The sequence below is a fragment of the Vigna unguiculata genome, chromosome 1 (genome assembly GCF_004118075.2).
Source record: "Vigna unguiculata cultivar IT97K-499-35 chromosome 1, ASM411807v1, whole genome shotgun sequence".
Taxonomy (NCBI): Eukaryota; Viridiplantae; Streptophyta; class Magnoliopsida; order Fabales; family Fabaceae; genus Vigna; species Vigna unguiculata.
This window is the reverse complement of record NC_040279.1, coordinates 19,129,398-19,141,996: the sequence shown is the minus strand read 5'-3', so window position 1 is coordinate 19,141,996 and position 12,599 is coordinate 19,129,398. Positions and strand designations below refer to the sequence as shown.

General features: G+C 36.7%; 2 protein-coding genes across 2 annotated transcripts; one reads left to right on the top strand and one right to left on the bottom strand.

Moving 5' to 3' along the window:
* Nucleotides 1–4,555: 4,555 nt before the first annotated feature.
* LOC114189203 lies at nucleotides 4,556–5,065 on the top strand. The gene has a single exon (XM_028077919.1). The coding sequence runs from the start codon at nucleotides 4,556–4,558 to the stop codon at nucleotides 5,063–5,065; it is 510 nt and encodes a 169-aa protein (XP_027933720.1).
* Nucleotides 5,066–6,980: 1,915 nt separating this feature from the next.
* LOC114182536 lies at nucleotides 6,981–7,539 on the bottom strand. Its single transcript, XM_028069429.1, has one exon. The coding sequence runs from the start codon at nucleotides 7,378–7,380 to the stop codon at nucleotides 7,171–7,173; it is 210 nt and encodes a 69-aa protein (XP_027925230.1). The 5' UTR covers nucleotides 7,381–7,539; the 3' UTR covers nucleotides 6,981–7,170.
* Nucleotides 7,540–12,599: the final 5,060 nt, after the last annotated feature.

Here is a 12,599-nt window from a genome sequence, read left to right as displayed (position 1 = left end):
GTTGATAAGGAAAAAGTCAAAGCCATTAGGGACTGGACCATCCCTAAAAATGTAAGTGAGGTAAGAAGTTTCCATGGCTTGGCTAATTTCTATAGGAGGTTTGTCAAGGGTTTTAGCACCATAGCATCCCCACTAAAGGAAATTATTAAGAAAGATATGGGGTTTAAGTTGGGAAAGGAACAAGATGCTTTTGATAGTCTCAAATACAAACTCACACATGCACCTATCTTAACTTTACCAAATTTTGAAAAATCTTTTGAGATAGAGTGTGTGTAACGTCCTAGCCGGAAATTACTTTTTTTTTAAATAAATAAGAAAGATTAATATGTCACAGCCTCATTTATTAACCTCAATTTCCCACAAACACGCGGGAAAAATTTAAATATCGATGTTCAACACGCTAACATGAATAAATATAGTCGTAAAATGCGTAATACGATTAAAATTGTTTATGTAATTATTACAAAGAAAACCATTGTCCAACATGAAAACTAGTGATAACAAAATCCCTGGAAGATCCCCACTCTGTCTCTAAGTACCAGTTTGCTCACCTGCATCAAACATCTGCTCCCATGTAACAAGTCACATGATCATCGTCACACACACACAAATAGGGTGAGCTCATTTAAATAAAAACAACAATATCATATTAAATACCATACTAACAAAAGTAAACCCAGTTTAGTACACTTTTCCTTTTTACCCCTCCACATCCATCACTTGCCTTTAGACGTCTATCAATTCTATACCCTTTAAGTGAGAACAATGATCGATCTTCGCTGCATGAGTGTCCACTCGCCCCTCTGACTACAGGCCACCACCTGATAGTCCACACGTGGGAATAACATTGTCACAACATCTCACCGTGACACCAAGTGGAGCTCCCCGAACAAACATAAAGTTTCTAGCTGTTCCAGACTATCAAAACTCTATCAGAATCACTCTGAAGAGGGCAATCATCCGAACCTCGTCGTACGAGCCACAACTCGCACACTCCACTGGACTTCCTAAACCACCAGGCTACAACCTAGAGTGGTCACGTGTTTCCCCAATACAAGATACACTCGTAACTGGGCCCCCAACCAAAGCATCGCATCATGATCATCCCTTAAAGCGGTGTAGAAAACTTCCCTCGCGCACCATCACTAGACCAAAACCGCTTGGCGCGCATCACACGCCGCTAGGCGGAACTTAGCTCCAGACCGCCTGGCAGGCATCACACGCCGCCAGGCGCCACGCGCCTGTAGTACCCTCTCAGTACCGCCACCGCCTAGCGGACACCACCACACCGCCAGGCGCCCTACCTCGTCGTCACCGCCTGGCGCATCCATCGCCCACCACCGAGCGCTCTGCTCCCGCTGTGACCACTGTCATTGATTTATTTCCCATCTGCCTGGCGGCTCACTCACGCCGCCAGGCGCTATACCAGTAGCACACTGCTACTAGTTTTTGAGCACCTAAACAGATCCCAAAGGATCTCCAAACATACCAATCACCCAAGTATAACACAATTATGATTTACCAGTCATATATCTATACCAAATTACATCACACTCGTTTAGACATGGCAACCAATCCAATATTATCATGCATCCATACTCACCCCCGTTTACCCCTTTTAAATATGTCTCATACATTCCGCATACTCCCATTCATAAAACCACACATTCTGGAATTTATATAAAGCATGACACCACACTTTAATCCATATTACATATGTACCATACCAACAGTTCACAACCACAAAACATGCCTAAGGAAAGATTACACCAACCATACCACTTCATATACCCCCATCTCACTCTTATTATCAAATTAACATACCAATTGAATTTGTCTTACCACATACACCCACACGTTTAAAAGATCATTACTATTTATATCACACTTCACATCTTCATTTATCTCAATCTCCCCTTAGTCCCATTTAACTCAAATTTTTCCTTTTCTATTAAATTTTCTTTAAATCATACCTTTATAACTTGCCTGTTTAACCCCAATGACATGACGCCCATTTAGAACTGTATAACGCCCACTGCACTACCAGACCGCCTGGCGGCAGATCACGCACCGCCAGGCGGTGCATACATATTTGGAAATCTCCAGATTATTTTCCTGCACCGAAACGCACCCAAACTTGCCTATCAAATTTTCCCCTTCATACAGACATAATTTTATATCAAAGCATCATCCCAAATTCATACATCAAATATATTAATCTCAATTCTGCAAAGCCAACCCCACCAAGCATTTACATGATTTATGTTGTTTATCACTGAGGCCATCATAATCCTAACCCCCAATTTCAGATAAAGTTCATGCATTCCAACGCAACCACAATATACACAGTCAATTATATTCGTAAAATTTCACTTTCAACTTATAAACATTACAACGACATCATAGGTATCCCAAACAGGTCCAAAACAACAAAAAACAGCGTCACAGTGCTTGTGCCGCCTGGTAGTTCATCCTCTGCCACCAGGCGGTTCATGGAGAAAACCCAGAAACAAGTGAAATCGCATGTGCCGCCTGGCGGCAATTCATACGCCGCCCGGCGGTTTCTGGAAAAATCCAGAAAATGCGATCCAAATCAGAATTGAGATATTTCACAATTCAAGCATGCCCATAACACAATTTTCATACGATTCAAAATAAAACATGCATAAGGAACTCCCCTAACCTGGATTCCTTGCTCAATTTGTTAAATGTGCTACTTCTTCCTTGTTTGCCAATCTCCCTCTTGCCCTTCTACCAATTCAGACTCAAACCTCTCCCAACACTACTAATTACTCTCTTTTCGTGCTCTCTTTCTGGTATATACTCAGCCGTGGCAAAACCCTTCTTAATACTCCACTTTCATCTTTTAAACAATGCTTAAATTTAGGTTAATGAGGCAAAAACGGGTTTCTCCCTTAATTAATGGTTAATGGCCATTCATGACCCCTTCATGACTGTTTTTCAACCTTCCTTGGCTGCTAGATCAGTTAGGGTTTCCCCTAACCCTTCCCATTCCGTCCACATCTACCAAAAAAATATTAAGTTTAATTTAGGTGTTCCCCAAGGCTAGAACCCATAACCATGAAATCGTCAAATCAATATCAAATCATCATGCCAACTAGTATAACTCAATTGCCATCTTCTTACTCACGCACAATACATATTAGAAAAAGAAATAAACAGAATTAAATAAATAGAATTAAATCCTGCACAAATGGCATACATAGGAATCAAACCCAAGTCCTCTCACACAACCAAAGTACTCTCAACCACTTGAGCTAGTACTTTTCTACATCATGAAGGTTAGCATTTAATGCCTTAAAGGCTTCTCTCACTCACTTTAATTAAATAATTGATTATTTAATTATTTAAATTTAGCGGGTCTTACAGTGTGATGCTTCAAATGTGGGCATATAAGGTGTTCTCTTGCAAGAAAGGCATCCTATAGCCTATTTCAGTGAAAGGTTGAAAGGGGCGGTGGGAAACTATTCCACTTATGATAAAGAGGTATTCACCCTAGTTAGAGCTTTGCATACTTGGCAACATTATTTGCTTCCTTAGGAATTTGTAATTTATAGTGATGATGAATCCCTTATATATATATTAAGTGCCAAGGTAAACTTAATAAAATACATGCCAACTGGATACAATTTATTGAACAATTTTCTTATGTTGTTAAGCATGTACAAGGTAAGACAAATGTTGTGGCTAATGCATTATCTAAGATCATGAATTATTATCCATGGCTGAAACTAAAATACTTAGTTTTGAATTGTTTAAGGCATTGTATGATGATGATCATGATTTTGGTGAAATTTATAAAAATTGAGAAAAGTGAGCTTTTAAATTTTTTTTCAGGCATGATGATCTTCTTTTCAAAGGAACTAAGTTATGTGTGCCTAAAGGTTTAATGAGGGAATTATTTGTAAAAGAAGCTCATGAAGAAGGATTAATGGGACATTTTGGGGTTCAAAAGACCTTAGACATATTGAAATATCATTTCTTTTGGCCTCACATGAAACATTATATGCACTCTTTTTGTAATAAATGTATCACTTGTAAGCATGCTAAATCTAACTCTATGCATCATGGGATGTTTATGCCCTTACTTGTTCCTAACTCTCCTTGAATCAATATTTCTATGAATTTTGTTTTGGGTCTTCCATGGTCCAAAGGGGGAAAATATGCTTTCGTTGTGGTTGATAGGTTCTCAAAGATGGCCTATTTCATTCCTTGCCACGAGAGTGATGTCAATCATGTGGCCAATTTATTTTTCAAAGAAGTGGTAAGATTACATGGCACTCCAAGGAGCATTGTATCAGATAGGATGTCAAATTTTTGTTAGCTATTTTTGGATGGTCTTGTGGGGTAAGTTAGGTACCAAGCTTCTCTTCTCTACAACATGTCATCCTCAAACAGATGGGTAGGCATAAGTGGTAAATAGAACTCTTTCGCACTCCTTAAATGTTTTGTAAACAAAAATTTGAAAACTTGGGTGGAGTGGTTACCTCATGTGGAGTTTGCTTATAATAGGGTAGCTCATTCCACTACTCAGATGTCTCCTTTTGAAGTAGTATATGGCTTTAATCCTTTAACTCCGTTAGATTTGTTACCTTTACCCGATATTTATTCTATGACTAACAAAAATGGACTTGCCAAAGCAAATTTTGTGAGGAACTTGCATAAAGAGTTAAAGGCCCAAATAGAAAAGAAGATGGAGAAGTTAGCCTCTAAGGATAACCAAGGGAGGAAGAAGATCAAGTTTGAACTTGACGATTGGGTGTGGGTTCACTTAAGGAAGGAGAGATTTCCTTCTAAAAGGCAATCTAAACTTTTACCAAGAGTAGATGAATCATTTCAACTTCTTAAAGAATCAATGACAATGCCTAGAAGAATGAATATTAATGACTTGTCTCCATTTAATGTAGGTTCGAATTTGAGGACAAATTTGCTTCAAGAAGGAGGGAACGATAGAGGAATATCCCTAGATTCCATAGAAGAAAAACTTGAAGATGAACCTTTACAATTCAAAGGACCTATGACAAGGCAAGGAGCAAGAGATTGAAAGATCAAATCTATCCAAGGCTCCTTATGCTACAAGTAACTGGAAATTTAAAGGATATGAAGATCATGACTTGGAGCACATTGAAGGATAGTTCTTAAGAACTTAGTTTATGTTTTTGGACTTTGGGTTTCCTTTTTTAGAAATTAGTTATGTTTCTATATTTTTTACATTTGGGCTTTCTTTTGTGAATTAGTTTATGTTTTTATGTTTTTAGGCTTAGGGCCTTCTTGTAGGGTTTCAAGGTTATGTGCCTATCTATAGAAGTACCAAAAACTGATGTAGACACTTTTAGTCATATATTGAATTTTATTTAAAGAGAGGATTCTCTTTGTTATTGGCTTAAGGCTTATGTTCTTATCAAATATTAACATCTTTGTGACGAATTTTCACTTGACTTATCAATCTGTTAGATTGTGGCGTCATCCATCTCTGTATTATTCCGAGTTCTTCTCTGATTTATTTTTGTTGTGTCTCTTGAGGATTCAAATTTAGAAACGATCATACTCTTTTCTGAATAAGATTATATCAGTAGGTGCCAACATGTTCTAGAAAAATTGTCAATATCTGATCTCTAGAAATACTTGAAAGTAGTTTGTCTCTTTTCCCTTCCTCGGGTCTCTTTTATACCACTTCCCTCGTTCAGTCCCTTTGAATTCCTCGTGCATTTATCATTTCTAAACTCTCCATTTATTCTCAGTAGTTACACTTTAAATACATGTCATTTATTATCGACTTTCCCCTTCTAAGTATAAACTCACTTAAGGATACTAAAACAAATTGACCATTTTCCTTCACCCTGTCCGATTCAGGACCCATTAGTTCAATTGTCCTTTAGCCTATCTTGATATTGGGCCTATTAAACCAATCAACATGAAGATTAAATTGCCTTTGGTCTATGGACCTAATCGGAATTGTCCTAACATCACAATAATTTAGGTCATTTGTTTATGAAAGGATTTTTTCTAGATTCATGCTTGCGGCTCGTTCAACCCTTGCTTAAATTTAGTTTTATAGTTCGTTTTCAATATAACAGATGCCGATTAGACTCAAATGATTAATTAAAATTATATTTAATATAAATAAAGAAATGAAATCCATGCATAGAATCACTTGAAGTTGAGCATATAGAATCTAGATCTTTAAAGGAAACAGATCTTCTGCACTTTATGTTAGAACTGCAATCAAAATTGTCACAGGGTTAAAGCTCTGCAAGGCCAACTAAAATACTATAGTTTGTAATTTTGTATTTAAAAGCTCTGCACGGCCCGGTGTTTTATTATTATAACCAAACTTTCCACAATAATATATAGTTAAATAGAACTAAATAATTATATACCCTGAACATTCTTACTGTAAGATTCACGAATAAAAAATGTCATGTCAGGATGTGGTTACAAAGATCTAAATTTTTTTTTTGAGTTGAAAAATAATATTAAATAGATTTAAATAATGTTGTATACTGTTGTAATGCTATTTATTTTCTTAACTTAAACCAATGATCACACTTGTAGAATGTTATTGTGAACGTTACTTATAGATTCTCTACTTGTAAAAGCATCAAATAAAAAGAAATATCTTATTTACCTTCCTGTATTCATAGCTCCCTTTAGTTTTTTTTTTTTGTCTTTTGCAGCGTTTTATTTCTTTCTATCTTAACAATTAGGCGTTTTCTTACGTGAAAATAATTATGCTTTTTTTTATAATATTTTAAAAATATAATTCAGTGTCTAATAAAGCTTATTAAGATAAACCGAAACACTATTTCGGAAAATAAATTGATTATATTAATTCTTAATAATATGCAATTTCCAATATAATCTCTAGTTCTTCATGAAACTCTATCTCCGTGTCGTTTCCAAATAACTGGACACTATTATGAACCAGATCAAGAGGAAATGAAGAAGAAAAAAAAGGATGCATCAAAAACTGAGTTTTCCTCATTATAATTCACAAGCTTGATTCCAAGAAATTTATTGAAAGATGAAGAACGCTACAAGGAAAAGAAGTGACATCCCTAAACACAAACCAAACCGAAGCAAAAGGAATAAAACTATATAATAAAAGTGTATACATGGGATGACGATGATGACGATGATGATGATGATTTAGCCCATGTACATATGAATTCCAACTGCTAACATGAAGATGCAAACAAGGGCAAAGTATAAGATAGCATGGATCAATATTGATAAGCCACTTGTTTGGAAGTTTCCAAACTCTATGAAGCTTCCTCTTCCGGGAATCTGAACCAAAAGCCCTGGAGTCAGCAGAATGAAAAGCACCACTGACACAAAAACTGGACCCCAATCTCCCATTTTCTTCTTCTTCTTCTTCTCCTTCTTCTTCTTCTTGGTCTTGCTATTTCACTATGTTATGTAGTGCAATGACAATGAGTGGAGAGCTTAAAAAGGAAATGGGGTTCAAAGGTGGTCGCTTTGGAAGAAGAGACAAGCAATTGGTGAGGTGGAAAAAGCAAAGGTTATGGGATGAAGCTATTCTGATTCAAATTTTACACCTCACACCCACACGCACGCCACCGAAAAATTAAAGGGAACCTTCATCTACACGTACTCTTAGTTAGAACTCACACATTTTTCTAAAACACATTTAAGAACATGCCTTTTCATTTGTCTGGGACAGGAGGATATTCCTAGAGACTTCATTTTTCTGATAAATATGTATATGATCTGGAATTTGAATCTGTATAATGTCACTGTATTATTAGTCTTTAGTTCTACAGCAAATAATCTATATTAATATACACCAAAAGTAAAAAAATTATGTCAAAATATGTTCGTGTTTAAGAAACTGAAAGTAAATTTTAATTAATTCAATCATAATATTTTTTTATTTTATACTTTTTTTTACTGTATTTATATTTTTAATTTATAAAGATCATTAAAGATAGTTGAGGAAATGTTTATTTTATGAAATTTAGAATTTTAACTAATAATTCTAAATAACGTGAATTTGAATTTTTTGATATGTAATTTCGAAAAATATAATTTATAAGGTTTTAAAAAAACATTGCTTAAATGTTATAAAAAGTGAGGTTATAATTTTCCTTGCACAATTTGTCTAGCTTGAATCTTTGTCTACTATTTTTACGAAACTTAGTCTTAGGTATATTTTGTAAGTTGTTCTTACGCGACTGAGATATATCTTGTAAAGATTCTTCATACGCTCCAAACTTTTGAAGTACTCGTCCTTTGCCTAGGTACAAATGGGTGTGTCTCCACAAGACTCTCCAACGCTCAATTTAGCACAGTGTGTCAACATGTCATAAATGTTGTAATGAATAAATATGTAATTAATGTACTTCGTAAAACATATTATTTATACTACTATTCATGGGCCTTACCTGGTGGCCTTAGCCCAAGATACTAATTGCCTGTAGACACTAAACTATTGTGGTTGACCTAGGGTTTGCTATGTTCAATGGTGAAGTCTTCGTCCTAGGCGTCCAACATTTACTCGTCTAGATTGTGTACTGTATAAGGTCAAGGGGTACCTGGACCTATACAGTATATTAGCCCTAGTCTTAACATTTATTATATGACCTTATAGGTAGAGAAGCCCCAGCCTCGAGGAGCGTAGCAACAAAAAGGTTTGAGTTGACTAGAGGCCAAGTTTCACAAGAATTGATGCAACCTTTGGAAGTGGGAGATTTAAGATTCTTGGGCTTCTGAGAAACGTTTGTGATTGGATGTTGGGAAGGTGAAAAGGTGTCATGTTTTTTGTATAACTAGGGTTTCATTTTTTACATTTACTTCACCAAGTTCTCTAAGCTTTTTTCTGTTGTTGACATTTTTCCTAGAGATTTCATTGTAAGGGTGATGGATACCTTCATGTATGTCTTTCAATGGTTTGAATATGAGTGTTGTCGATGGGTTGGGTAGTGGTCACTCTTCAAAGTTCTTTTATTGGATGATTGGTCCATATAGATATTAGAAACTTCCAAGGGTCACTTTATCTATAGAGAGTAAATGGGTAGAGGAAGTTCTGGAGCAACTTCATCATAGAAACCTGGGAAGAAGATTGTGAAGTGTTACCTTTCTCCTAATCTTGTTGCTGACATATATGGTGAGTGTAACTTTATCTGTAACTTGGGTAATTTGGCTAATTTGAAAATTTTAATGTTTTTATAGCCTATATGGCCTAACAAGCTACAATGAAAGGTGTTAAAGAAGACATGTTTCAAAAGATAAGGAGACAGATGGGTGAAGTTGCTCATAAGGAAAGACAAGCTAGGGTGCCAAACCTGATTCGACCTATTGTAGAAACCCATAAGCTTGAGAGTGCCGCTAAGAAGGTTGTTTCAACCAAGCAAAAAGGGGTTGGTAAGGATAGAAAAAGGCTGAGGTTTCTTGCCAAAGGTGGGACGCCAAGGTCGAGGTCTAATGCGACAGATGGGTGAAGTTGCTCATAAGGAAAGACAAGCTAGGGTGCCAAAACTGATTCGACCTATTGTAGAAACCCATCAGCTTGAGAGTGCCGCTAAGAAGGTTGTTTCAACCAAGCAAAAAAGGGTTGGTAAGGATAGAAAAAGGCTGAGGTTTCTTGCCAATGGTGGGACACCAAGGTCGAGGTCTAATGCGTCTGGTATCGAGAAGTTTGAAGGCCCTGATATCCAAATGCGCCAAGGTGTAGACATCAAGTTAAGTGATCATGAGTTCGCGATCGTAGAGGAAGTAGAGTCGGGTACTGCTTTGAAAGCTTTGGTAGAGTTTCAAGCCCATTCTTTCGAGATGGGCTAGAGTGTAGCTAATTTTAACCAAGAGGAGTTGATCGATGAAAGGAAGAAGAAAGTCGTGGAAGAGTTGGCAGCTCTAAAGAAAGCTGAGGATGACAAAGTAGCATAGTCTGAGGAGAAGAAGAAATTTGAAGAGGAGATTAATAAGTAGACACATTCAAAATCCAAAAGTTTGGAATTTGAGAAGAAATGGAAGGAAGATAAAAAGGAGAAGGCAAAGCTAGAGGAGGCATTGAAGGCAAAGAAAGAAGCCTGGTTGAGGTGGAGGTTGAGATATTGAAGCTTCCTTAATGTGTGCTTTGTGAGCATTTCAGTGGGTTCAAGAAGAATTTGAGGCAGGCCGAGTACCTCTATAAAGAGGTGTCCACAACTGTTACACATTTTACTGTAAACTTGGATATATATGATGGTCGTATGATGGACGTTTATGAGATAATGGATGCTAAGGCTTTCCAACAAGTGGTCGAGGATACTGAGGAGGAGAAATCTGGTAATGAAGGGATAATCATGGTGAGTCTCTCTTATACTACTGACCCCATGATTGAAGATGAGGAGATGGAGAATCCTCAAGATGTTGTTGATGGGTGGTTTTACTTTTTTGAGAAATTGTGAAATTGTTGTTTTTGGCGTCCGAATATATTAATGTCGTTATGTGTAATGGTTATTCTATTAATGGAAAATAGATTTTTGATTTGAATTTGTTTCTTTATTTTTACTAAAGTTATTCATATCGTTATTGGTTACACCAGTGTTGTCTAGGTAGACAGTTGGGAATTGGGTGATCTGGTTCAACTAGTACCACTTAGATTAATGGTTAGGAACTGCATTTTAGGTTCGATCAGTACCAATTCGATTGGTGGATAGGAACTGTTTGGTAGGTTCGACCAATACCACTTATATAAATGGTTTGGAACTACATGTGCCAAGATGAAAAATCAAAGTTGTAGTAACCTTCTCATTTTATTAATTTGGGTGCTCATTAAAACCTTTCTAGCAAAAAGTCTCCTTCAGGAAAAAGACAAAGTAAGGAAAGAGTACACCTAGGTTACAAGTAGTCACTCACAATAATATACTAGTTGAAACAAAACTTTAAATGAGTTCATTCCAAGTATTAGGACAAGCTCCCCATATAACATTTCAAATCTATAGGTGCCTTTGTTGACATCCTTTAATATCCGAAAGGGTCCTTCCCAATTTGTAGAGAATTTACTGTCATGTTTTCTTGCGTTATTGGCCATGCGTCAGACTAGGTATTCTTTTTGAAACATTCTTAGATGCCACTTGGAGTTATACTTCCTAAATATAGGCTTTCTCCTTTTTTGTCAAGTATCAGATCTAGGTTGGTACTAAGGCAGGCTTCGTTGAGATTCTCATTGTAGTGTTCTCAACACAGGTTGGTTCTCTAATTTTCACCTGTATCACGACATTAGTGTCATATACTAAATTGAAAGGTGCCTCTCTTGTAGAAGATTAGAAAGTACATATATGTGCTTAAAGCACTTCTAGTAGCTCTTCTGGCCATTTACCCTTTGTTGAATCCAACATTTTCTCAACTCCACCAGGATAACCTAGTTGGTGGATTAAACTGAGGGTGCTCAACTAAGCTTGTCATATGCGTGATTTCGAGGCCGACATAGAATTCACGTAAACCTTTATCAACAAATTGTCTTTCATTATGAGTTATGATAGTATGTGAAGCACCTTAGCGACATACTATGTTCTTCCGAACAAAACACTGCACTTGTTGAGCCGTCGTGGTAGTTAAAGGGCTTGACTTCTATCCATTTTGTAAAATAGTCAATGTTGACTAGCAGGAACTTGAATTGATCTTTACCTAGTGCAAAGGTCCTACAATATTTCCATACCTCACTTCGAGAAGGGCTAAGGGGAGAAGATATGGTGCAACTCTTCTTGGTTAATGTGGATGATATAGTCATGTTTCTAGCATGGGATGCACTTTTTCACTTTCTCAGCACATGGCCAAAAGTAACTAGTACACACTATCCAAACTACCATGGTTCTTGCGCTAGAGTGATATCCGCAAATACGTTCATGTATTTCTTGCGCCAGAGTGACATCCGCAGAAGTAACTAGCACACACTATCCAAACACATTTCAATAGTGGTAAGTTATTACTTCTTCAAAACAACTCATCGTTTAACAACGTGTAACAAGCAGCCTTTCATACCCATCCTTTTTCCTCTCCTTGTGGAATATCCTTTATTTTGAGATATTGGATAAAGGGTTCCATTCATGTTCCTTTTGTATCCATTTGCATACACTCATATGTTTTTTTTGTGGAGGGTGATGAGAGCACTTGTTGTAGCAATGACTTGTATCTTCATTTCTTCTTTATGCTTGCTAACTTACAGAGGATGTCAACTCTGGTATTATCACCCCTTGGGTCATGTTGAAGCTTGACTTCGGCAAAGTCGTCAATCATGTTCTTCATCAAGTAGTAGTATTACAAGAGCAAAGGCTCTTTTACTTGATAGTCAGCTAAACATTGTGCTTTTATGGATCCTCTCATCTTCAAATGTATATTGAATTCTAACAACTCAACCGACCATGAAGACATACATCCTGCAAGATCAAGCATTTATAGAATTTTTTGTATTGGGTTGGCAATCTTGATGACTATTGTGTGGCTTTGAAAGTAAGGTTTGAGCCTTCTTATTGTGGTTACCAGGAATAACGCAAATTTTTTCCACCATTTGGTATATGATCTTGGGATCCTATAAGGTTCGGCCTACAAAGTATACGAGTTTTCATTCATGATTA

Coding starts and splice junctions, on each gene's coding strand:
- LOC114182536 (XM_028069429.1), bottom strand. CDS start 7,380: ATGGGAGATTGGGGTCCAGTTTTTGTGTCAGTGGTGCTTTTCATTCTG.
- LOC114189203 (XM_028077919.1), top strand. CDS start 4,556: ATGTCTCCTTTTGAAGTAGTATATGGCTTTAATCCTTTAACTCCGTTA.